The 24,739-nt window shown below is 38.7% G+C and overlaps 1 protein-coding gene across 3 annotated transcripts in view; it reads right to left on the bottom strand.

The window, feature by feature from the left end:
* kcnab1a (potassium voltage-gated channel subfamily A regulatory beta subunit 1a) overlaps nucleotides 1-24,739 on the bottom strand; it is a 156,124-nt gene that overhangs the window by 44,753 nt on the left and 86,632 nt on the right. For all 3 annotated transcript variants that reach the window (XM_084717313.1, XM_084717312.1, XM_084717314.1), the window contains exon 2: nucleotides 2,389-2,432. In XM_084717313.1, coding sequence (XP_084573439.1) covers nucleotides 2,389-2,432 — 44 coding nt within the window. The remainder of the gene's footprint in view (nucleotides 1-2,388; nucleotides 2,433-24,739) is intronic.

Below are 24,739 nucleotides of genomic sequence, written 5' to 3'. Positions count from 1 at the left end.
TGACACTGTAGACTCATCTTTGGCAGAGAATAAAATCTGTACATTGTCCTTATTTATAACACTCCATGGACAGCTGTCAGGTTGTCTTTAGTTCCCCTGCACTGAATAGTCAACTACACATTACTGTAGTGATCACATGTCTGCGGGACGCGTGCATCGCAACATATATCCAACTGTCTTACTGGGTTTGTTCCCTACCCTTGACTTGTCCTCCTAATGTAATAATGTAGAGTGGGAACAATGCCCTAATATTTTTCTGGACAACAAGAGAACAGGAACAAGTAAACACACACATGCACACACAAATTCTGTTTTTGTTTGAGAGCTCTCCATGGTGACAGAAATAGACATTGTGTGTGTATGTGTGTGTGCTGTCTTCTTCCCACTCTCATGCTAAATATTGAAGCTGAGTTGGCTTTGACTCTCTTATACGAAAAGTGAAGAATTTTTACCTGCAACCCACACTGATATGTACACACACACACAGGGCCAGTCCCAATAGCCCCCCCGTTTAGCCCTACCACTTGGCCCTACCGCTCTGTTTTGTGCGTGGATGCAAGGGTAGTCTGTCTCGTTTCTTTCTGGGATTGAGGGGGAATGGATATCTAGCCCTCCAAATCAAGCATTTTCAGATGCAGGCTCCATATGGAGTAGGAGAAGAAAATACATAGAATTCATTCTGAACCGAGGCAGAGAAATACATCATGGCGTCCACTGCGGGAAAAGAAGCTCACAAATGTGAGAAAAATCTTCAAAAACAGCCATGCAAAAAACTTAAACAGTAGAGTCTGTGTTTCTCTGTCAGAAACTGTCAGACCTTCTCAGAGCAGAGTGAACAGGTGAGGGAGGGGAGGAGGGAAGGTTGATCACTAATCAATCTCGGATGCTGTTGTCCTGTCAGACTGATCAAAAAAATTAAAATGCCAAAATTGGTCACAAACTATACCTGGGTGTCCGCACAAGTAAAGTCTCTGTGTGTTAAACACTGCAGAGTGTAACATCGTGCTGTTTACAGACAGTCTGCTGTATTTAGTTTGACAGACAGACAGAGAGAGGAGCGCAAAGATTGCGCAAGTTTGATTGTTTTACCAGAAACAAATCTTGCAAGAGTTTTGCAGATCAAGAGTTCCCTTCTAGACACAACCGAGAAAGGTGTGCAGCTCCAACAATAGAAAGTCATGTCATGGTGCTGATGTTTTTAATGTGGCAGGCTGCCATAAATAAAACACTGTATTTACTGAGCCACAGAGCATCGGTGAAACACTGATCATTGACCTGTTGTGATGGAAAAAGTACTCAGATCCCTTACTTCAGTAAAAACATTAATACTACAATGTAAAAATACTTAATTACAAGTAAAAATCTTGCATGTAATTGTTTCCTTTTCTGAAAAATTAAAATTTTTATTGCTTTTGTTGTACTTTAATGGTACTCTTATTGGGTTTTTATACAGACCTGCAAAATCATTAGAGGAGAAAAAGGTGACATGTTGGTAAATCAACCCCCTGTAGGAGGTCTGGAAGCATCCTGCTCCAGAGGAAAAATGTCATGATTTTAAAATGTTAATGAAGCATCCTGGTGACTGCTTTGGTTAGAAGAGTGACTAACATCTTCTGTTCATGGTTTTTGTAGACACTAATACTTTTTATTACCTTTTATTTTTGTACATCAGTAAAAAGTACTAAGCAAGGTAAAAGTAAAGTTACTTTACATAGTACTTTTACTTTAGCAATTTAAAGTTGTTCATTTGAAAGACCTGTCTTATTTTTTCTTTTGTACATTACCATTGCTCTTAAATAAAGCATACGTAATGTAATAGAAAAAATTGCAGAACCCACAGTATTTCTAATCCGATTACTCAATTAATCGCCAGAATAATCGATAGATTACTCGGTTACTAAAAGCATCGATGGCTGCTGCTTTAATAAATATAAAATTCTCCAATTTTGGAGACTGATGGACACTCTTGTGATTTCACATATCGAGCTAGCCCACAAGGTTCTGCTACACGCTTGGTAAGCATGTTGGTTGAAATCTGCTATTTCACCACTAGATGCTGCTAAATATGTGGGGCTGTGTGTGTGTGTGTGTTTATGACCACTACTGATTTGTTGTTTTAATAAGAAAATAGGCAGACAGTTTAATTCCCAGCCCAGTTCTGAATTTAATTTGTTTTACTTTTGCCAACTCTAAGTGACTAAATGACTCAATGCAAAACTTGTCTGCCACTACATATGTTCTACAGAGTACAATATAAACAGATTTTTTTCAAGATAGTCTCCATTTTTGTTGCCATATTATTGGTTTTGTCCATGTAATTTGTGTTATTGCTTCCTAAGTAAAGCTGAGTGGAGAAATGCTTTATGGGTAGTGAAGCAGTCTACTCACCCAATCCTAAGCAAGATACTCTGAGTCCTGATTTTCCAAGGTTCCTGTAAAAGCAAAAAAAGGGATCAGATATCCTACATGTCATATCATACACACAGCAAATTTATACATACGTACTTAACCAAATAAAAAGTAAATAAAAAAGTAAAGTGTGTTATTTTGTTGGACATTACATTCTGCAGTGGATGAAAAATTGTGTATGCAACATGATGTCAAGGAGACTGACAGTCAAGTGAATAACAAGCCGGCCTTTCATTTTTACAAGAGGATGGATGTGGCTTCACTGCAGATAATCACTGACAGCTTGACAGTACTTCTGACTTCTCCATGACGGGAAATTGAATTCCACTCTCCCAGACCTCCAGGTGGATGCTCTGACACTGTCACCCTCTCACCATCTCTAAATAGGCGTGTGTACATATGTTGAGCCCTTTCATGCTACTGTCCAAAGTCCATGTCAGCGGGGAGGTGAACAAACACACAGTAACACAGTGATTGAGAGAGAAACAGGATGAGAGGACGAGGCACTAAAGAAAAAAAAAAAAAAATCAACACTCGTCAGACAAAATGGAAAACACTAATCAAAAACAGCGCAGTGTAGTGAGAAATATGAACACGAGAAAATTACAGCTTGTATTCTGCAGGATGGAGATGAAGTGTGTTTGTGAGCATGTGTTCGCTTGAGTGTACAATAGCTATTGAATGCACCTTATTAGCTTTCTAATGGCCTCATTTGCTGTGTCATTAACACCACACAATCTCTGCTGCAAAAAATACTTTTTTGTTGTATAGGATACACATGCATCCATAGATGTACACAGTAATTACTCTGTCCCTCTATAAGCTTTCTATAACAGCTGCCTCTGCAACCTCTATAAGCCACAAAATGAAGCACATGCTGTCTATACCGCTCAGGTCATTGCCACATTATCCTGTTCAGCTGAAGATTACCTGTAGAATAAATAATTAATTATTACTACTAGTATTATTATTGCTACCGCTGATGCCACTGTTATAATTACTGTTACCATGTTTACTCATTTAAACATATATTATCATATTATTCTGAAGGTGCCTGTGGGAAAATGCAGTCATGTTTTCACTGTAATAACCACAAAATATAAGACCAAAAATAAAATTATCGAAGTAAAAACCTCTTCTCATGTGATTTCCCAGTGACTTTGGCAAAATGCAAACACGGGCTTGTTTCATCTGACTTCAAGGAGACTCCAACCCAATGACAGGCATTAGAAATAACCTAAACAAATAGAAACATCGTCTCACAGATGATCTTGTTACCTTATGTAGGTCATATGGAGGCATCAGTAAATAAATGACTGTTTCATAAAACTCCTTGTAGTACATTTAAACATCAAGCAGAGATAACATTAACATTCATTTAGAGTCAAGTTTTTGGCCATTAGATTTCAATATACACTCTACTTTTAGCTCTGTTTTGATCTCCACCAACTACTAAGTGCTCCACTGAGTTTACTAGCTGCTTATTTGTTTGTCTGTTGTTTGGTACTGAGCACATAGTATAGAGTACATTTATTCAGCCTTTCTGCTAAAAGCAGCCACCTGCCACAGCTGAAAATGACAGCAGTGAGAGCAAACCAAAGCAAAGAACAGTGAAAGTTGCTTGACTTTGACAACGGAAAAGGCAGAGTTTCACTCTCAGATTACAGTTATAAAGCAGAGTTTGTCCTTCCCATCTGTTCAGTACTGTAGGGAGATTGGCAGTTCCCTGCCATGTCCAATCAAGCCTGAGGAACAGTTATTGTCCTGTCATGTCAGCTTCCTGTGAGAGCGTGCCATGGACTGATGACTAAACTGATGCTACAGGACACACACACACACACACACACACACACACACACACAGAGAGAGAGACTTTTAGAACAGACTTCCAAGTTTCGAGCAGGTGCAAAGCTAAAACCACAGGCCCAATTCATCAGCTGGTAGAGTGTACATGTGGCACTGTTTTCCTGGGAGAGGTTTAGAATATGTTATGTTGGCACTTTTGGACTTGCTCAAGAACCTTATTTAGAGAGGATACTTAAGAATGGATCTCAAATTAAAATCCACGTCATCATTTTCAAACCTTGTTATTTTTACTGCACTTTAGGAAGTGGAGAGTACAGGAAAGAACCTTATGTGCCTCACACTGTACACCTTAAATAAAAGCAGGTGATTACAGGCACAGTTAAGGTTTGTACAACTTGTGAATAACACGTAAAGCCGGACACACAATGCAGGAAATGAATAGTTTATTGGGACATTTAAATTTCCAAACCTCATATTTATGTCACTAGTCCCAAGGGGTAGAGTGCAATTGGTCTGTTACCAAAAAGTTCCAGATTAATTCCTGGAAAATAACAGTTGTTGTTTTCCAGTAGCAAACATCTGATCCTGTAGGCCGCTCATTGTAAGTCACTACAGATACAGACCTGCATTCAACATAAAACAGAAACCTTTAAAACCTTTGCTTAAGTAATTAACTTTAAATTCTACACTTACATTCTCTTTAGGTTTGCATTAAAAACACGTGTGACCTGATTAAAAGCATCAGATTTACAGGCTCAGCCTCATGCATTGATTGAAGAGTACATTATTCACAGCTGTCAGCAATCTGTCATTTCGGCCCACCTGTCAAAACCACTTCAGTTATTCATTGCTGACATGTCACCTCTGTATCCTGCAGTATCAGAATAGTTAATTGGGCAGAAAAATCAAGCCACCCTCAGAAAATCAATTTTGGATGATGCATTAGTTCCTCTGTAACCTATAAAATATCCACAAAGGACAGGGAACATTTTGGACAAGGTGCTCTTGAACAACAAGTAAACACAGGAGTTACTGCTGTCAGTAGAAGAAGCACCAAGAGATGATTATCCATGTGAATAATGTTTCATCATTGTTCTGCATACTAGTTTGGCTCATTGGACAGATATATTGGCTATCGCTGTTTGTGTTTGTGTGTGTGTGTGTGTGTGTGTGTGTGTGTGTGTGTGTGTGTGTGTGTGTAGGTGCGAGGCGGGCATATTTTATGTTTTTATTTTGTTGTTTTTTTACGTTTGAAAACTGGGTGCTATTCATTTCAACTGGTCAGTAGATTCTCCTGTGAAAATCCAGGAGTGTTTTGTGGACTAAAAAACAAAATCCGATCTTCAATCAGAGGGTGAGTAGATAATGACTGAATTTTTATTTTTGGGTGAACTATCCCTTTAAGTGTGTTTCACAATTAGTTAGCAAGGCAATTAAGCTCATCTTTGTTCAGTGAAAGAGGAAAAAATGAATTCAGTAGGTTCCCTTAAATAAGGAAAATGAGTGTAAGAATATTTAGTTTTTTGGTATTTTGCACTTATTTTGTTCATTTATTGGATGCAGCAAACGTAAGCATACTTAACACACACACCAGCACAAATATATCAGTAATCTTTTGTTGATAAATGCGTCGTTCTAACAATTTCTACAGTTTTTTCTGTGTCAAAGTTCTTCCCATATTTATCTCAGGTTTGCCAGGATGCTCCGATTTCCTTCAACAGCCTGGGTCCTAGATGAAAGTAAGAGTAAGACAATTAACCGTCACAGGAATGAATGGGAGTAGGACTGACCAGGGTTTGACATTAACCATGGCCCTGAAAAGTAATTCTGTGGTCACCAAATATTCCATGGGTTTTATCCCCATACTGCAAGCCCCGGCCAACACAACATCACAGTTCCACAGACATCCTGATAACTTTGCTCCCTTTATTTCAGCATTAATAACGTACTGCATTGTGTGCGTCAGTTTCCTTTGAATCACCTTTTCTATTGTATTGTTTGTACTCAAGTTTACATTTGGGCCATCAAATATGTATTTTGGCCATCAAATTTAGAGGCTTGGTGGCACATCGGATGTGGAGCATCTATCATTGCTGATACTGTTCAGTTGAAATATTTTAAGCAACTATTTTCAGGACCAGGCTCCAGCCCTCCTAGTGATCCCAAAATAAGAATGACCAGTTTAAAAAAAAAAAAAAAAAGGATGAATGAAAAGTTATGTAAGGTTGCTTTTCTTGCCCAGAAAAGATGACGACATCTCTAAAAAGTTTAAAGTAAAGGCCTGCCTTGAGTCAGGGCAATCTTTTGAATTTAGCTCATGGAGACTAGAGGTGCTGAGTCAAGCAGCGGATGCCCCGCCAGCGATTAATGATGATGTTGCTGTTCCCTACAGCCATGAATGATGAGGATCCAGGTGACCTCTAATTCAAGTCTAAAAAGAAAAGCTTGGCTGGGGCCCGGAGCAGAGCACAGACAAATCTCCTAATAAAGCAAAAAAACTGCACACTGAGATGAGCAGAAGGACAACCAACAATCCATTTAGACAAAGTACTTATGTTGCAAATGGAGTGATGCTGGGTTATTTTGTGTTGGAGCAGTTTTCATGGCCAAAGTTGTTGCCGGCGGCCTTAAATCTGCCGTACATGAACTAACTGACAAGCTGTCCTGCATATTAATGTACCAAACAATAAGAATCACAGGACTGGATCATCCTCCTCAAACACTTCAAAGAGCAGATTCACAAAATAAATGTACAATCAACAAAAAAATAAATGTAGCACTTTTGCTTTTTACTTTTTGTTTTGCATATTGCAGTCTGTCAAAACTTGTGATCTGTGGCATTGTATTGCATAATAAAACTGCACATTTTAGTGTCCTTTTATTATGACCAGTCCAGGGACACCTGTGCAATAATCACTCTGTTTATTCAGCATTTCTACATGCCACAACTGTCAGATGGATGGATTATTTCAGTAAAGGAGAAGTGCTCAGTAACATGGATTTGAGCAAATTTGTGAACAAAATGTGAGACGAGTAAGTCTTGTGTGCACGGGAACGTCTTGGATGTTTTATTTCAACTTGTGAAAAATGGGAGAAAAAAAACAAGTGCTGTGTTTATACTTTTGTTGAGTGTAATGTGTCAGTGCAGCTGCAAACTCGCATGGATTCACTGCTTATTGTGCAATAAAAGAGTTGTGGAATTATATCTGAGTCTTCTTTCTTTTGCTCACTGTTTCACTTTTTTTCTCCCATGTTGACTGAATTAAGTCATAAAGGAACACATAATTTTTCTCAGATCGGCTCTGTTTGCCCTGATCAGACCCCACAGAATACATCCCCTCACTCAGCTTTCACTTGGATAGACTGCGAAATGGATGAAAGAACAGCAGTGGAGAGGGTAATAGATGAAATGGAAAGAAAGAGGCAGAGAGGAAGAAAATAAGATTTCCAGACTTGGGAGATGGAGTGAGAAAGTGATCTTCTCCCTCGTTTAAAACCCCTTTCAAATGTCTCCTCATAGATATGCAAACGCTTATAGCCACACATACAGACAACCAAACCCCCATCACCAAACACACGCACACACACACGCACGCTAAAACAGCCGTCGTCGCCTATCAAATATTTATTGAAATATGAACCCCCCATAGATGCTTTTCCAAGCAGATCTACCATAACAAGCCTTCCCCATCAATGAGGCTATTCATCTCCACTTAAACATGTCTTCATTTGCCAGATGATGGACAGTAATGACTTTCTCTAATACCCCCGGTACTATGGCAATATTATCCCCTCTTCATCTGCCAAAACACACACACACTCTCTCTTTCTCTCTCCTGCATGTCAACAGTCATCACCACAGATCTGTTACTGATTGGCCCATTACTGCCTCCACTACAGTAGCAGAGGGAGCTGCTCAGTATTCACAAGGAAAAAAAAATAGGTTATGCTTCGAGTTGGCATTTTAAATGAGATTAGTTTTTACTAGACAGTTGGAAGTAATTGGCCAAGGAGCCCCCGAGGGTTGTACTGTCAAGAGTTGAGGTGACAAATTATTTTCCCATCTCCTCATGAGACTAATAACTAACATGTTTTTTTGACTGAGGCACTTTACAAGACCGTGACTGGTCAATGTAAGCTTAATACTTGCACTGAACTCATTCACTTTAAAGGAAAATTAAATCATATTCATATCATAGTCATTTAAATCATAAAATGACCATATGTTGTCAGGAAACAAAAGTTGAAATAATCGCTTCTCTAACAAGAACCCATCAGCCACAGTGTCCTCCTTTGAAATTTCTATTCGAGGTTGGAATTATTGTTTTCCTGTTTCACATTAGAGTTAAAATTAATTATAAATGTTCGCTGAATTAATTGGTGTCTGTTTATGAGTTCTAAAAATCATTAAGAGGCTTTTAGAAGGGGTAGATGTTTTATAACAGTTAAACTGAGCAATATGTTAATGTCTGGCAGGCAGTGAGACAGGCAGCCACTGAACTCCAATGCATATTTTCAGAGCAGCGGGCTTTTGTTTTCAGGATAACAGCCTAGGTTTACGTTGACAGACAAGCGACAGTTATGAACAGCTGATCAACTTACAGAGAGGAACTCCTCGTCGCATTTTAAACTGTATTTAACAGGATTTCTCTCTATTTCATATACAGTCTATGGCGCCAACTCACTGTTTGGACTGCAGTCCTCATTTTTGGACATGCAATGGTCACGTGTTGCTCCTTTACAGGACAAAGCCCAGAGGGCCTCCATTTCTAAGATATTATGACAGACAACAAATATCGATTAGGGACAAGGCATAGGTTTAATTGCACTGCATTTGAGCTGGTCTCAAAATCAATCCATTTAGGTATTTATTTGATTTTCTTTTCTGTTGTTTCTTTTCTATTTTCTTCGTTGGAACATCATTTGTATTACTGTATTACTGTACAGCATCTGCATTCTATCAGCATTTAAACTTTTGACACTGATGCCCTCCCAATATTACTATTTTTGCCTATCAGGCTGTTACCATAATTATTCTTTAACTCATTACTGCAGTTATTCTTCCCACAGTGTCTGTCCACGGACTGGATTCTACAACAATATTTTTTAGCTATTTGTGTTTATTTATTTATTTTTATTATCAGCAATATTTATATAATATAACCATAACCCTATTTTTATTTCATATATTGTCATGCAAAGACGGTGGGATGGGAGTATAAAGGACATAACTGATTTGTAATTAATGTGTTCTTGGTATTGTCATTGTGCTGTCTACATTAATGAAAAGATAAAAAAAAAAAGCCCAGTAATTTGATGAAAACTAACAGTACAGAAATTATTTACTACGTGGCTGCCCTTGTAAGAATGGTCAGTGTTTGTCAGGGTTTTATTTCTGAGTGTACTTTTCCTTTAATGATTTTGTGGATGCCTTCCAAAGGGATTGGTTTCACTTTTGTGACCAATTTGAAAATGAGCACTGAATTGCTGTTTACGATACACAAAAACAGTTATAAGCCGCGAGAGACCGCCTGACACACTTCTCCATCGAGTGTAAAATAGCCTCCGTGTGTGTGTGTGTGTGTGTGTGTGTGTGTGTGTGTGAGAAATTTGGGAAGGAGGAGGACAAGGGGGGCAGGGTGCACGCCTAAGGCCACCTGAGCTCCAGATAAAGTAGGTTACAATGTTACAGTAATCACCCAAATTCTGGCAACACACAGCTCTGGTCTCGGGTGACACTTCACACCTCGTGAAGACAGCAGCACCTACCTCGCTGTGCATCACATTTCTTTTGCCACCTCTGTGTCACTGTCTGTCTCTACAAATGTTTCTCTGTCCCCGTTAATTTTTCTCTTTCTTCAGCATCACAACATGGGTTACCCCTTTATCGTTGCTTCCTGTATGTTTTAGAATTGATTTTAAGATTTTACTGATCACTTTTAAAGCCCGCCTGGGTCTGGCCCCTAGCTACATAGCCGAAATGTTAACTCCCTACGAGCCAGTACGCAGCCTTAGGTCCTCGGGCAGGGAACTCCTAGCTGTTCCAAAGTCGAGGCTTAAATCTAAAGGTGACCGCGCTTTCTCCATCAGGGCCCCTCGACTTTGGAACGACCTGCCCGAGGAGATAAGGCTTGCAGATTCAGTAACATCTTTTAAATCACTTCTTAAAACCCATTTTTATAGACTTGCTTTTATGTGATGTCGATGTTGTCTTATTCCATCCCTTTATTGTTTATATTGACCCTCTTCATTTTAACTTATTCTTAGTGTCATGTTTTTCTAGTTTTACTGTTCTTATTTCTTTTACTGTGTCTTATTGCTTTTTCTATGTTTTTGTGTCTTTGCTTGTGTCTTGTTTTACTTCAGCCTTAGTTAACTCCTGTTTGGCCCTCTGTTGTTATTTTTCCATGGTATCCTGCTCTTGTGCTCTATTACTTTGTCTGTCAAAGCACTTTGTAAACTTTGTTTTTAAAGGTGCTATATAAATAAAGTTATTATCATTATTATTATTATTATTATTATTATTATTATTATTATTATATCCTTTTTTTTACTGCCCCCTTAGTGTCTTATTATTTTCTCTCCTACTCGCTGTCCATCATCTTCACGTTATAAAAGTGTCCTAACTATATATAGAGATGCTGCTCCAATCTAGCTCTGTCACAGTTGTTATTTCCCCTGCATAACAATCAGCCTTGTGACTCTGCGTGATCTCGTGTTGTGAATTAATCTGCCTTTGCTTTGTCTTCATATCTGTCTCAAAATTTCAGTTTTATTTAGATGAATACATTTCATTACAATTAATCTCAGTGCTTTACATTAATGTGAAGTGTGCAGTAGGTGGCAGCTTCTGTCTTGTCTGTATCTTCACCTCTCACTTCAGCTCAGTTTAAATTAATCTAATAATTAAATATGCATTTGTTGTTTAATGGAATGCATTTTACCAGTATAAAAAAATAACATACCACCACATAGACTGCACTTGGTTTTAGTGATAAAAACTGAAAACATGCAGGAAATCATTTAAGCAATTCATAATAAAGTATGACTTTTTGCTATGGAAACAGGTTTTGCGGATAAACGATGACTGGACCGGATACCACGTCACGCGTCTGGACCGGATATCACGTCACACGTATACGTTGTGGTCACAAAAAAATGGTGGCGAAAATTCTTCCTTGTTGTCTCTTCTTCAGGATGGCTCGGTACGCGGTGAATGCTGACAAAATGGTGACCAGAGTTCTTCCAAACGCCGACAGGTCGATCAGGAATCGGTCCATGATCAGTTGTCGACTGTCAGCCAAGTGTGTTGTTTGTTTTGTTTTTTCTTCACTTTAATGCAAAGTGTGCTTGGCTCACTACTGCAACAGCTACAACTCATAAATTCTGTGGTGTGGTGAAGTCAAGCGTGGTGTATTTGACAAAGTTGGCAGATGGGGTTGCTATACACTTGTGGCATCTGATAAAAATAAATACAAAAAATGCAGAAGGATTATTTTGGGGATTCATGAGTATCAAATGGAGTCCAAAATAAAAGGTATCAAATGAAGCAGTCTGTTAGTATCAGTATCACTTTAAGAGTACTGGTATTGGTACTGGTATTGCAATTTTTAAACAATACCCAGCCCTAAAATCACTGAAAAGCATACACTTGACATGACAGTAACCATTAAGCATGTGTACATCACTCTCCTCCTCTCACACAGACCAACAAGCAAACAAACTCCCTTTTTTACCTCCCACCTGCCTGTCATCATCTTCTAAACATGAAAACTCTCTGCAACTTTTCTACTATGCACACCCATCACATATTCAGCTCTGAAGGTCTGTCAAGGTGCCTGATTTACGCAGCAGTTTGGCAAGAAAAGATGACTGTCTCATAGGTGGTGATATGTTTTTTCTTGTGTTCTCCTCTAAACATGTTCAACCTCTCTGCTGAGTTACATCAGCACAGGGAATAAATGGGCTGAGTCCTGTTAGAGATCTGCTCATGTGACAAGGATGTGGAGAAGAAGAGACAAACATCAGAAAGTCATTATATTCCTCAGACTTTCAAGACTGTATAGCCATAACTGAGAGAGAATCTGACACACTTTCATAATTAGTCATATCAAGTCGTAATAATATATTTGCATAAAATCATCTATTGGTAAAAAAAAAAAAGGCTGTGATATAAATTACTTCACTGCAGAGGAAAAGACAGCAATCTGTAGATAATTATCATGTTGCATGGACTAATTATCTCTCCATCTTTAATTGACTGAGTAATTAAGAAAGGGAGATAGTTGTGATGATTGATTACAACAACAGCCAAAACAGATCTGCTGAGATATCAACTATGACACTTTACTCACCCATATCAATCACGTTCACATGAGAAAACTGGAGATTTTGTCATGACTTTGCAATGTCACAACTGTTCAAGCTTTAATAAAAATATACCAACAAGATGGAAATTTGTCAAAAATGAAAGGAGAGGCTGAAAAGACAAAGATGCTTGTAACACTGTACAAGATCAGAAAAAACACATGTTCCAGAGGGAAAGTGGTGAGTTTCTATTTGGTGATTAATGATATACCATTTAAAATAAATATTTAATTATAATTAGTGGGGAAAAATGAGAGTGTTGCGGTTGCCTTCAGCTCCCCAAGTGAAAGAAAAACATGAATTAATCACACTCAATCTCAGTATCAACACAGTGAGATACAGATAGATAGAACCTACAAGATCAAATACTGGAACCTCCAGTACAGATACAGAGAGAGAAGAGAAAGAGAGACAGAAAAAACCACGACAGATCATAGTTGATGGTGATGAGCTGGCACTCGCTTCTCTTAAATCACGGTTTGCTTTTCACCTGCAATTTCTGACCTCACCCAGACCTTTATTTACTAGTTTCATCACACACTTACCTCCATTCTTATTGTTCAGAGGAAAGAGGGAAAGGGAGCAACTGTGGTAGCCTCTTGACTTTAGAAATTTAGGGTATAACACAAGTAATTGGCCAATATGTTTTAAGTTAACATGGTAACTAGTTTGCCATTAAGAATAGGTGCCACACAGTTATTTAGGAGGTTAGCTAGCTCACAAAATTGGATAAGGATTCATGGGAAGCCTTTTGTCAATGTTGTGTAAAGTAAATGTCTAAGTTTTTTTAAAAAACACAAATACCCCAATATATCTTTGCAACAAGAAATAAGAGACTACTGTGCCCACCAAGGTGATGTGGTCTGGGATTTTGTGGCAGAGCTGGTCTCTGTAACATGTGGGCACAGTAGTCTCTTATTTCTCACAGCTGGCGGAGCTGGTCCATTTCCAAGCTGACAGGACGCAACACACAAGACTCAGGACGAGGGGAGGAGATCAATGATGCTTCGTACACAAATTCTGTCCATAATATCAAACTTTTATGTTAAAATGTGGAGCATATCACCATCACTATATTTCCTATTGTACTGTGAATTTAATTAACCATCTGTATATTGTATGTGTGTGTAACATGAATGAACTACAACTCGAGTTTCCTTGTGCAACCGTGTATTGTGTACTGATAATAAATGACCTTGATACATAGATAAAATAAGATGATACTTGATTATCACACAATGGGGAAATGTGCAGTGTTAGAGCAGCAAGTGGGATAGCACAATAGCAAGAAGCATGAATAAAAAGCAATAAATAATAAATATCAACAATATCCTGTGGGCTGTAGTCCCAGAGCATATTCAGTCACCTTTTGCTCACTGCTTCAAAAACACTGTCCACTAAAAAACAAATCGATACTTAAAATTACAACCATCATTCTTGAAAAAACTCTTTTGAAAAGGAACGTAATCACTACATGCATGTGGCTGTTTGAATGTGTCTATGCAGTCATACATACATGAATACATGTGTGCATATGGTGTGTGCTCATGCTCAGCTATACATGCAGCTGTCCCTTGTATGTGTTGGTACCTGTGCGTCCGTATGAGCTAAACGGTTTCTATGAACTGAGGAGCAATCTCAGCAGTGGGGCTATTTCATGCCCATCAAAGCCTGAGCACTGAGTGGATGGGGGTTGGGGGGGGTGAAGAAGTGTGTGTGTGTGGGGGGGCAGCTCTCAAAGCCTACGTACAGGCAGAGTAATGCAGCAGCCTGTGTATGGGAGTAATATAAAAGCTGTCACCTAGCAAGCGAGGCGAGATAACACCACCAATAGGACCAGTAGGAAGCACACTTTCAACCAATCAGTCTTCTGACACCTTCCCAGTTGCAGCTGCAATATATACTGTGACGAGAGCAGTAATTGTGAGTATGGAGAGATTTGCAGTGGTGCCTGTGTGCACATCGGTGCTTGTGTGTTACATTCAGCCTTGGATCATGCAAATATGCATTGCTGCACTACAGTATTTGTATGTTTGGTGAATGCAGCATCTAGAAAAGACTTTAACACAGTTGTGTTGAGAGAAATTAGTCTGTTTAAGCCTTGGTCTTGTTTCTGAAGAATAATGGATCTCAACACCTCCTGCTGTCACCATGAAACAATAAATCTCCTGACAGAAATAGAAAGATACACAGAATATGACGCTCATGTTCAAACCCATTCATGTTGCTCTTGGCTCAATGCTTCAACAACCCACGCATCTATACAAAATTTTTATTTAAATACATAGTACCTGACTGAATACATATATATTATTATACCTATGTTATGTATCAATGTGTGACCGCCTTGTATGACTTTTCACTGTAGGTATCTGAGTATTAACTATACTCACGTAACCAGCTGTACATCTCAGGACGTTGGCAGCAGTTGGCGATCATGTGATTATACATATAACTAAGCACATGACAACTATACTTAAGTTTTCTGTGCATATTTTCTGTCTTTTACTGTGATATCTTAACACTCCATGATTGTAACACATAAATAATTCTCAATAATTTGTTGGTTTTCATAAACAGGTCTGATTTTTCATGTTGTCTGCATTGACTCACACTCATCTGACTTTAATCGGCCTGCTTAAATTATACTGTCCAATGCAGAAGTAGATCATCATGTCATGTCTCAGCTTATTAGAAAGACTGATGAAATAAGTCAACAGAAGCTAACCGCATGAGGAATAGGCTTGCTGCAGTAGTAGGTGTAGGTGTCAGACGATGGATGCTACAATTATAAACTGAAAGTGTCTACTCCATACAGCAGCAGCATCAGAGTCACGGCAGAACACTAGCAGGAGTCAGATTTAGAACATAACACTGTAGACTAACATACACAGTCATACACGAGGATGCTTGACAACTGGATATGGTTGTACATACTGAAATCTGCTTGAAGGGCACATACTGATCCTGAGCAGCGCCAAACAGTCATGGGGTGCATGCAATTATTAAAGTGAGTATTTTGTTGTTTGATACATTACAAAGGACTAAGGTTCACTTGACAAAAAGCTAACATTACAACCATCATGTACTTAACATTAGCGTTACTTTACAGCTCATCTGTGGATGAGTTGTAACCAAAACCAGACCCAGCAATTCGAAATAATAATGAACCAACATTGCAAGCATTTGTTTTGTAGAAGAGCTAAAGTAAGCTACAGATATTGAGTGTCAGTGCTCATATATTTTCTTGTAAAATAAACAGTGTAATCAGTTGTCACAAGTTTATTAACTGGTGGGAAAATTTTCTTACCCTTACCCCTAATGAAGAATGAATTCAACTCTCTATATACAGCAGAATGATAAAGCACTTACAGTGTGCCGTAATTCAAACCCTGCATTTAAAACATACCACTGGGAGCCATAATGGATTATTATGTAGCTACTTCCATCCTTTCAGCTCTGTTAGAACAGGACTGCTATCCTGGTGGTCCCCTTGTTGTAAAATATACACAAACCTCTTGATTCTTCTCCTGAGGCAAATTTGCATCAAGTTAGGTACTCAAAATGCAAATTACCCACAATTAGCTTCACGCTCAAAGAGACATGTATTTGTACACGTGCAGTGGTGTTCTTGTAGTGCATCCGATCATGAGGGGAAAGGTACTCGTGAGAGGCTGACTGGGTGTTTCAACGTGTGCTTAAGACGATTTAGATGTAATCTTGTATGTGAATACATCAGTGAGAATCAGCAGTTGAATAGTTACAGAGGGACACAACCAAGCCCAACTCCATATGTGCCTGCAGTGACTCAGAGTGGCTGCGTGGGCAAAAGATCCTCACATTTCAGGCCTGAATCATTCTGCCAAAGTCTCTGATCTATTTGTTGTCAAGTGGCCTTGCTGTTCAGCAACAGAGACAGACTGGTTTCCAAAGCTATGTAAAGCCCCTACATCTGAGAAAAGACAGGCAATTTCCACAAACCATGATCCATAACACTACAGAATCCTTTTTGGCCGACCGTCAGGTAATTCTGTCATCTTTTGTCCTATTATTTTTCCTTTCGCTCTTTGCTGCGGCGATAGAAGAAAGCTGATATCCATCATCCTAAAACAGCATCGCACCTGCCTCTCACACAAATCAATTTCCCTTCAATTTTCAGAGTTGCTGATGGGAATCCAAGGTACGTCAAACAATTTTCAAAACACTGTACTTGAGGTGCTTTCTGTAGAAGATTATGATATTGTTTTGGGGATCTGCAGCAGTTTCAAGTGCAAACTAAGGACAGACGGTGGAGGAAATGCTGACGAAGGAGAAGTGCGGAAAGAAACTTTTTCCTCCTAGTTTTGTTTTAAAAGAAACATATTTTTGTTGCTGCACTGACTGCTTTTGTTACTAACAACATATTTCTGTTGAGATCAAAGATATGGAAGTTGACGGTAGTACCCCCCTAAAGAGGCCAAGATATATGATTATTCTCCTGAACTTGTTAATATTGCAAGACACCAGCAGCAAGTGGATCAATCTACATAGGCTCACGCATGCTCTGCAAAACACTGTTTCAGAACATTACAGCATTGTTTGGTGTTCTTCATTTGAGAAGAAGGGAAAAAACCAAGGCATTCTTCATAGTGCATGAGAAGAATGAGCTTTGGTTTAATTTCCCAGAGCCTCGACTACGGACCTAGATGACTCAGAGTCTGGAGGCAAAACAAAACAAATACCAAATGAGATTCTTAGAAGATCCCAGATTCTCCTCCAGCAAAGACTGCACCCACACAGAGCAGCGCGCACACACTCATACACACACACAGTTGAATGCTGTACGGTTGTAATGCAATCCTGTATTAAGTGTTACGAGATTCTACACCATGATCGTAATTGTACTAAAAATGTTAATTTGGCTTTCCTGCTGCTGGGCTCACTTCCAGGTTATGTATGTATGTATGTATGTATGTATGTATGTATGTATGTATGTATGTATGGATGGATGGATGGATGGCCTCAGACTCACAAAGTACCCTTGAGTGGCTATACGAGACACTAAAGGCTTTTGATGTTTTGCAAAGAGTGAGAAAGTCCAGACTCTGGAGGAGGTTGGTGAATGGATGGCTAAAACAAACACAGGACTTGGACAGGACACAGGACACCACTTTTCACTTTCTCGGATGATCTGGGCCCCATAGAAGTCAGCTGTGTTTCTGGATGTTGTTGATATATGGCTTTACCTTTGCATGGTTGAGTCTTAACTTGCATTTGGAGATGCAGCTGCACACTGATTTTACTGACAACAGTTTTCCAAAGTATTCCCAAGACCATGTAGTATTCTTTATACAATTATGTGAGTTTTTAATGAAGTTGTGGCTAAGGGGTCAAAGGTCACAGGCATTCAATGTTAGTTTTCTGGTTCTCTTATGGGCATAGACTTTTATGGATTCTCTGAATCTCTACATGATATATTTAATGAGATATAGAGGGTTAAATCCCTGATTTTCTTGCAGCTGATAAACATTGTTCTTAAACTGTTGAACTATTTGGTCAAGCAGTTTTTCACAAAGTGGCGAACCTCATCCCGTCACTGCTTGTGAACGCCTGAGCCTTTTGAGGATGCCCCTTTCACACCCAATTGTGTTATTATCTGTTATCAATTAATCTATTTACCTGTCGAATGTTACAAACAGGTGTTTGTTTGTCTTTTGTTGCCCTTTTCCCAACTTTTTTTTTCATTTTACACAACCTCACAATTTTTTGAGGAACTGAAGTTGTACAATCTGTTAAGTCTTTGGTATGTCTACAACAGACTGCCCTTGTAAGAAAAAGGTGGAAATATATCAGCCACCTCTAAACATGAAAATAAATGCACAGAGTTGATGTGAAGTTCAGTGCCTGCATAGCAATGTGAGCCGTCCAGGGATTTTATTTATGATTTCAGCCTGCTTCATTATGGTGCCCATAGTACATTTATCTCATATAGATAGAGAAAGAATTGTAAAGGTGCATATGTGACATGAATATAATGGAACCTGCAACGTGTTTATAGATAGTGAATACACATATATATGTGAGCACAAAAACACACACACAAGTTTTAAAATCAGTTTCCCTTCAGGGCTCAGGTAGGAAAAAAAGCTTAATTTGCCTATTTGACTTGAGACATAACTCACTGTGAGTGTGTGTGTTTCTCTGTGTGTATAATAGAGCGATGCCCTGCTGCTGTGCCTATAAAATGTGCTAGAACTAGATGTGTGCGCACTACACATTACATATTGGTGAGTATTACAGTGTTATTGACTTCACAACCTTGCGTTTTGTTGTGAGGATTTATATCACTTGTTCACCGTAGATTCATTTTACCGGGGAGGGTCATGTGATGTAATTTTCCCACGCGTATAATTCCAGTGAGTCTTTTGTACAAGATAAAGCTCTCATAAAGCCTGGATAGAAGACATGCCGATCTGCACTTTTACTTACATGAGCAGCTGGCCAGACAATCTGCTGGATGACAAAAACATAATGTCGTATTACTTTGCATGTCAGGCCAAATTAGTCTGCTTTTATCTTATTTGTTGGCTGAAATCACAAATAGGTTGTTTTGTATTTTGCACTTTACAGGGTTTTAAAAATTACAGCCCAGTCAGATTCACATAGTGTTAAATTTAAGGATGCCACTTGCAACATCCACCATTACGAGACTAAAAAAACAAAACAAAAAAACCCCACACTAATCCAGTTTTAATAGGGATTAGTGTGTGTTTATGCCGACATTTCCCTGCAACCAAAACAGGAATTAACAAGACACCAACAAAACAACAAACTCTCATGCTTTGATGAAAAAAAAGAGGACATACAGTACATGTCCATCCTAACATATAGCTCTTTAGATTCTCACACCCTCTCACATTCTCCCCAGAAAATACACATTAGATAAGCTTGCCCTAATTTTAGACTGTTAGCAAGGAGTAGAGCCATCACATTAATACAGACTGAAGTTTCGGCCACTTACAGTGATGACTTTGCATTGTGCATGATTAAAATGTACAAATTAGGAGGGGAGAAAGGGACGAATGCCAGGCCTGTGACAGTGAAATAAAACTCAGCAGAATTTTGTCTGCTGTTGGCACCTGAGCAGCGTCTCTGATGTTGTAAAGGGGAACACAAGGTTTATTTGTTTCTGTGTTGGGACTCTCTGCTGTGCTGCAGAGAGCCCGCCAGGGACAGAAGGATGAGGACAAACTGACACTGCAGCCAACTCAGACATACTGTATCTAAGTGGTCTAAGAAGATCGTAGGGATCAAATCCCTGTAGCAGCCGGGGAAATGCAGGTGAGGAACAGAGTCGAGCATCTGGCCTCCCTCAACAACCACTGACATGATGCTCTTTAGCAGTCACACAAAAACACAGACTGCTGGGAGAGATTTGTGATAGTGTTCATGTTTGTGTCCATCTGCTGCATGTTCAACTAATCCTGGTGGGTCATTGAACACACTAATTAAGACTTAAATCAATAAAGGAGATTAATGTGTGAGACACGGCACACTGAGACATGCTCACACACAAACATGTGCACAGAGAGGACTGCACACACACAGATGTCCATACACAAACTTGTTTTTGTCACTCCAACTTCATTTGTGGATATCACTCCAAAGATTATATTAAGTTTGAATCACAAAGTAGTGTTGTTACCATCCCAAAATTTAGATTTTGATACAAATGCCAAGTTTAGTATCACAATACTCAATATTAAAACAATACTTGAGACAGAAACAATACTAGTTCAATACTCCTAATCGACCAGATCCAATCCTACCTGATAGACCAGAAACAGAAGGACCCCGAGGGACAAACATGGACATATAGCATGCTGCTGCAAAAACACAAGACCCATAGTGGACACAATATATTTACAAATACTTTTTATTTAAAATATTCCTACTTTATGTATTATAGACCTGCCCTTCACAATGTTCATGCATTAACCTGTGAATAGTTAAAAAATGACAAACTATAGACCAAGATTTTATGGTGGCCTGGTAGCTCAGTTGGTAGAGCATTTACCCCATGTACTGAGCAGGGATGTGTGCGATTAGTTAACTATACAATTAAATATCGCCACCCTCGCTAGTAAGCACCAGAAATTCTAGTTGTTTAAACTAGTCATCAATACTGTATTTCATTCATGCACAATGTCAGTTAACTGTTGCCTCGAAGATGTTATGCAGCCGCCTGCCACTAGTCAGGGATATGGCCCCAACAGACGGCAGCCCTTCTTGCTGCAACCCCAGATGTTTATATCAGCAAAGTGGGACAGATCACAGCTCATAAAACCAGTGAGGTGTGGCAGTGTTTTAATCTAGAAAATGGAAATAATGTTGAATGTAGACTGCGATCACATAAACTGATATATAACCACTCAACTGGAGCAACATGTGACCACATTAAGCACAGACATGGACATTAACCTGCAAACAGAGCAGCAGCTGCTGTTAGCACTGCTAAAGTTAGCCACACTGTGTGTCAGGCTGGCAGCTAACAGCAGCTCCAGGTTGTTTACTCGCAGACACTGTGATGCTCTTTGTTCTGAAAAGTTGAAGCATTTAGTCAGTTGTTGGGATTCGGTTAATGTGTAATGTTTGTACTGTACAGCGCAAAGTGGCATGCATTTCAGCAGCATTTAAAATACAATTTGGTGATTATAGACTGTGATTAACGACTTTAGTTGGGTCTTAATACACACAGTATGTTTTGGACAGTGTTTAACATTATCAATTAATCAACTAGTCAACTAGTCTAAATTAAATTTTGCATTTAATCAGCAGTGAAATTATTCACCATGAATATCTCTAGTAAAAATTTTACACTTAAAACAAAGCATACATTATGGTTTAAATTGCAAAAGCAATTACCTGCACTTAACAACATCACCTACTGGATGACATCCATGTCTAACTTTCAGTAAATAAAAATTTAAAACATTAATAGGTATTTTTTTATTTACTTGCATGTTTAGTTAGTAATCATCAATTAAAGCTGGATAAGCAGTTTATTTTTGGCATAAAAAAATCCATAATAACCACAAGTATTTGATGACCCGGGAATGAGAGAGTTAATAATCAACCATGTTTGAGCCACCAATTCAAAGCACTGGTAATTTGACGAGATGGGAATGAGATTCAACAATCAACTATCTTTCTCCAGAATCACTTACTGCACCTTTAACACTATTTGACAGATGAACACTGTAATTCAAAGGGCATTACAGAGTATTCTTCATTAGCATTTGAGCCTCAGTGGAAATGGAAAATCTAACCTTTAGAGCTTCTTTCCATTAAACTAAATATATTCACAAATGACAATTGATTGGGAGCTGCAGTGACATTTTAATGCACACCCTACATAAACAGAACATGCACAATATCACGTGTCTATTGGGAATTGTTTGGTGCACAGGCTACATCAGTATCATGCCATCTCATGGGGACAATTTGCATTATAGTCATTGAGAGAATAATAGAGAGTGATACAATCAAACCACCTGACATTTCCTCTCATTCATTTATGCAGCCTATAGCAGGGAAACAATGTTGATCCAATGACTATCTGACAATGAGACTGGGCTTCTAATTAATTATTTAGGCAGATAAGTATTTCTTTCATCTACTGGGTCACGGCCATTACATTAGAGAAGCAGGATTTCAAACTAGCATGTCATTACGTGAATAGATGGGGGTGTCCACTGGGATTGTCTTTAAGCAGCACCAAGTCATTAACCTTCAATAAATTAACAGATGTAACTGGTGAAAGGAAACATGATGAAGCGCACAGAATATTAAAGAAAACTAATGTATGCGGATGGTGATGTGTAAATTGAAGAATAAAAGTTCACAATAAGTGTGGCAAAAAAAGGTTTTTCTTTAAGAATTTGTAAAGACTTTTTAATGTCAGTCTGACCCAACATTTGGTTTTTATTAGCCTGAACTGAAATGTTGTACTGTTTTGCAGTTTTGTGATTCAAAAGAAAGCTTTGGCCTGTTTTCCTGAATTTTCCCTGAATCAGTGGACTCATTAAGATCTTCTGACTAGGTCTAAAAATACTGCTATCTCTATGAAATGAGAGGTAGTTATAAAGCTTCCTACAGCCACTTAAGAGTCGAGTTCTCCTCAGAGAATGAATACCATCACCATTATCATAAACCAAAATAGTCACTGTAATTCACTGCAGGAACAAAGAAATAAAATACATCAGAACATAATAATCGTACCTTTGGGTGTATGACAAGCTATAAATGCACAGCTAAAGGCAAAAAAAATATAATTCTCCAAAACTGACTAAACTCAAGATTATCTGTTCACTGCAAATATTTAATGTGAAGACACCTTAGCCACAATAGGAATTCAGCCAGTGCTGTAACTGTGCTGTTTGGGTCACCTGGATCATTTGGCCATAGAACCATTATTTACAGTATACTGATATTGAGGTATTTGAATTAGCAGACTTTTTTCACATAGATGATAAAGATAAAAGGCATAAAGTAGCTTGTTTGAGGTTTTTAAGCTCTGCATCTGTTACTAAGGAAAGCAATTCTGCAGTTAGTGTTAGGTAATGGACCATGTAAAAAAAGAAGAAAGAAAAATGCTTAAAGTAGTTAAACAGAGACCGAGAAAGTGCACAACAGCACACATTTTTAGGGACATGTCCTAGAAGACATGAAGAATGACAAAAAGGTTTTGTAACAGATGAGAAAAGAAAGCTGCAGTGGGAAGTTACGACCTGGGCTCCTTTCTCACCTGCATACAGCTTATCACTCACTCTGTGAAGTTAGTGTGAATGTCTGATCCAACACTGTTTGACCATCCTGCAAGAACTTCAGATGGCAGCCTAACTCTTCTAACTCTAGACTATGTATCCGCTATCAAACAGACTTTTTGTTTAAAATTCTGTTCAATGTGCTCGTCAAAGAATCTTTAAAACATGATATTTCCAACTGTCAATTATAGTCTGAGGCTGGGGCAAAGTGCCTGTTTTAGCCTGTGTTTGCAATATGTATTAGAGAAACATTGCAAACCCTCCGTAAAAACATAAAATGTAAAGATAAACATAATTCATTCATTGTTCATTCATTAAGCATAAATATCTGTGTGGTGTACATGGAAAATGCAGATCTTTTAGTAGACTTTTAGTAGACCTACTGAGCCATTACCAAACTGCTGCCACCATTGTTTTCCGAAGCAGTCTGGCTAATAAGGATGTCCCCTGTATGTGCAATCAATGCATAATTCTTAAAGTGTTTTGTCATCAGTTATTTCGCCCATATTTGTCAAACACTGAAAAGCACTTCCCACTCTGTACTTGACAGGACACAACCTGATACAGATACTTTTCTCATGTTCACACTGTTATAAAGCAGAGGCCAGTGGTTGTAAAATGTACACACACAACAAATTGCAACTTGTTAATCAAAACTACCTCACTAGAATGAAAAATTAATATAATAAAGTAGCTGGACTCTGCATGGAAACCTCTGCAGGACAGAAAGAACTCTTTACTGTGGGGAAGGAAACATATTTGTTGTATCTTGGGGTTAGCATGGATTGCAAGTAATTAGATCTATTTCCCTCAATACTTTCCCAGGAAAAAAATATATAAATAGCAATGTTTACCTTTTTAAATAAATAATAAGCTCATTTTATACTCCCCTGTCCCCAAAGAAACTACTGCTGCTGAGGCTCGCACACACAAGCAGTTTACTTCAAGATGTCACTCATATAAAAGGGGAATGTATTCAGTCTGATAATCTGGAAGAGCGTTTAGTGTTGTGAATAGCCCTGGCGCACACTGAAATCCAAATACATGCACACACAAACACAGACCCCAGTGCAAACGCAAACACACCAACATTTTTATTTGAATGGTGATCTGTAAACACACACATTTATAGCTGCATGCACATTGGCAGACAGAAGTTAGAGAGACACAAGCACTTCCTTTTATAAACATGCACACTCACCTCCAACATGACATGGTACCGACACACGCACATTCACACAACAAACAGCAGAGATTTAATTAAAATTACATGGGGGTCAGAGAAATGACGGAGCCAGCAAATTTTCTGGCCATCAGTGTGTCTGTTGGGGAGCTGCAGTGTGTGGGACACG

Source organism: Lutjanus erythropterus, chromosome 4 (genome assembly GCF_056507025.1).
Source record: "Lutjanus erythropterus isolate fLutEry1 chromosome 4, fLutEry1.hap2, whole genome shotgun sequence".
NCBI lineage: Eukaryota > Metazoa > Chordata > Actinopteri > Lutjaniformes > Lutjanidae > Lutjanus > Lutjanus erythropterus.
Note: the sequence above shows the minus strand (reverse complement) of the source record. Positions and strands in the feature narration are given on the sequence as shown.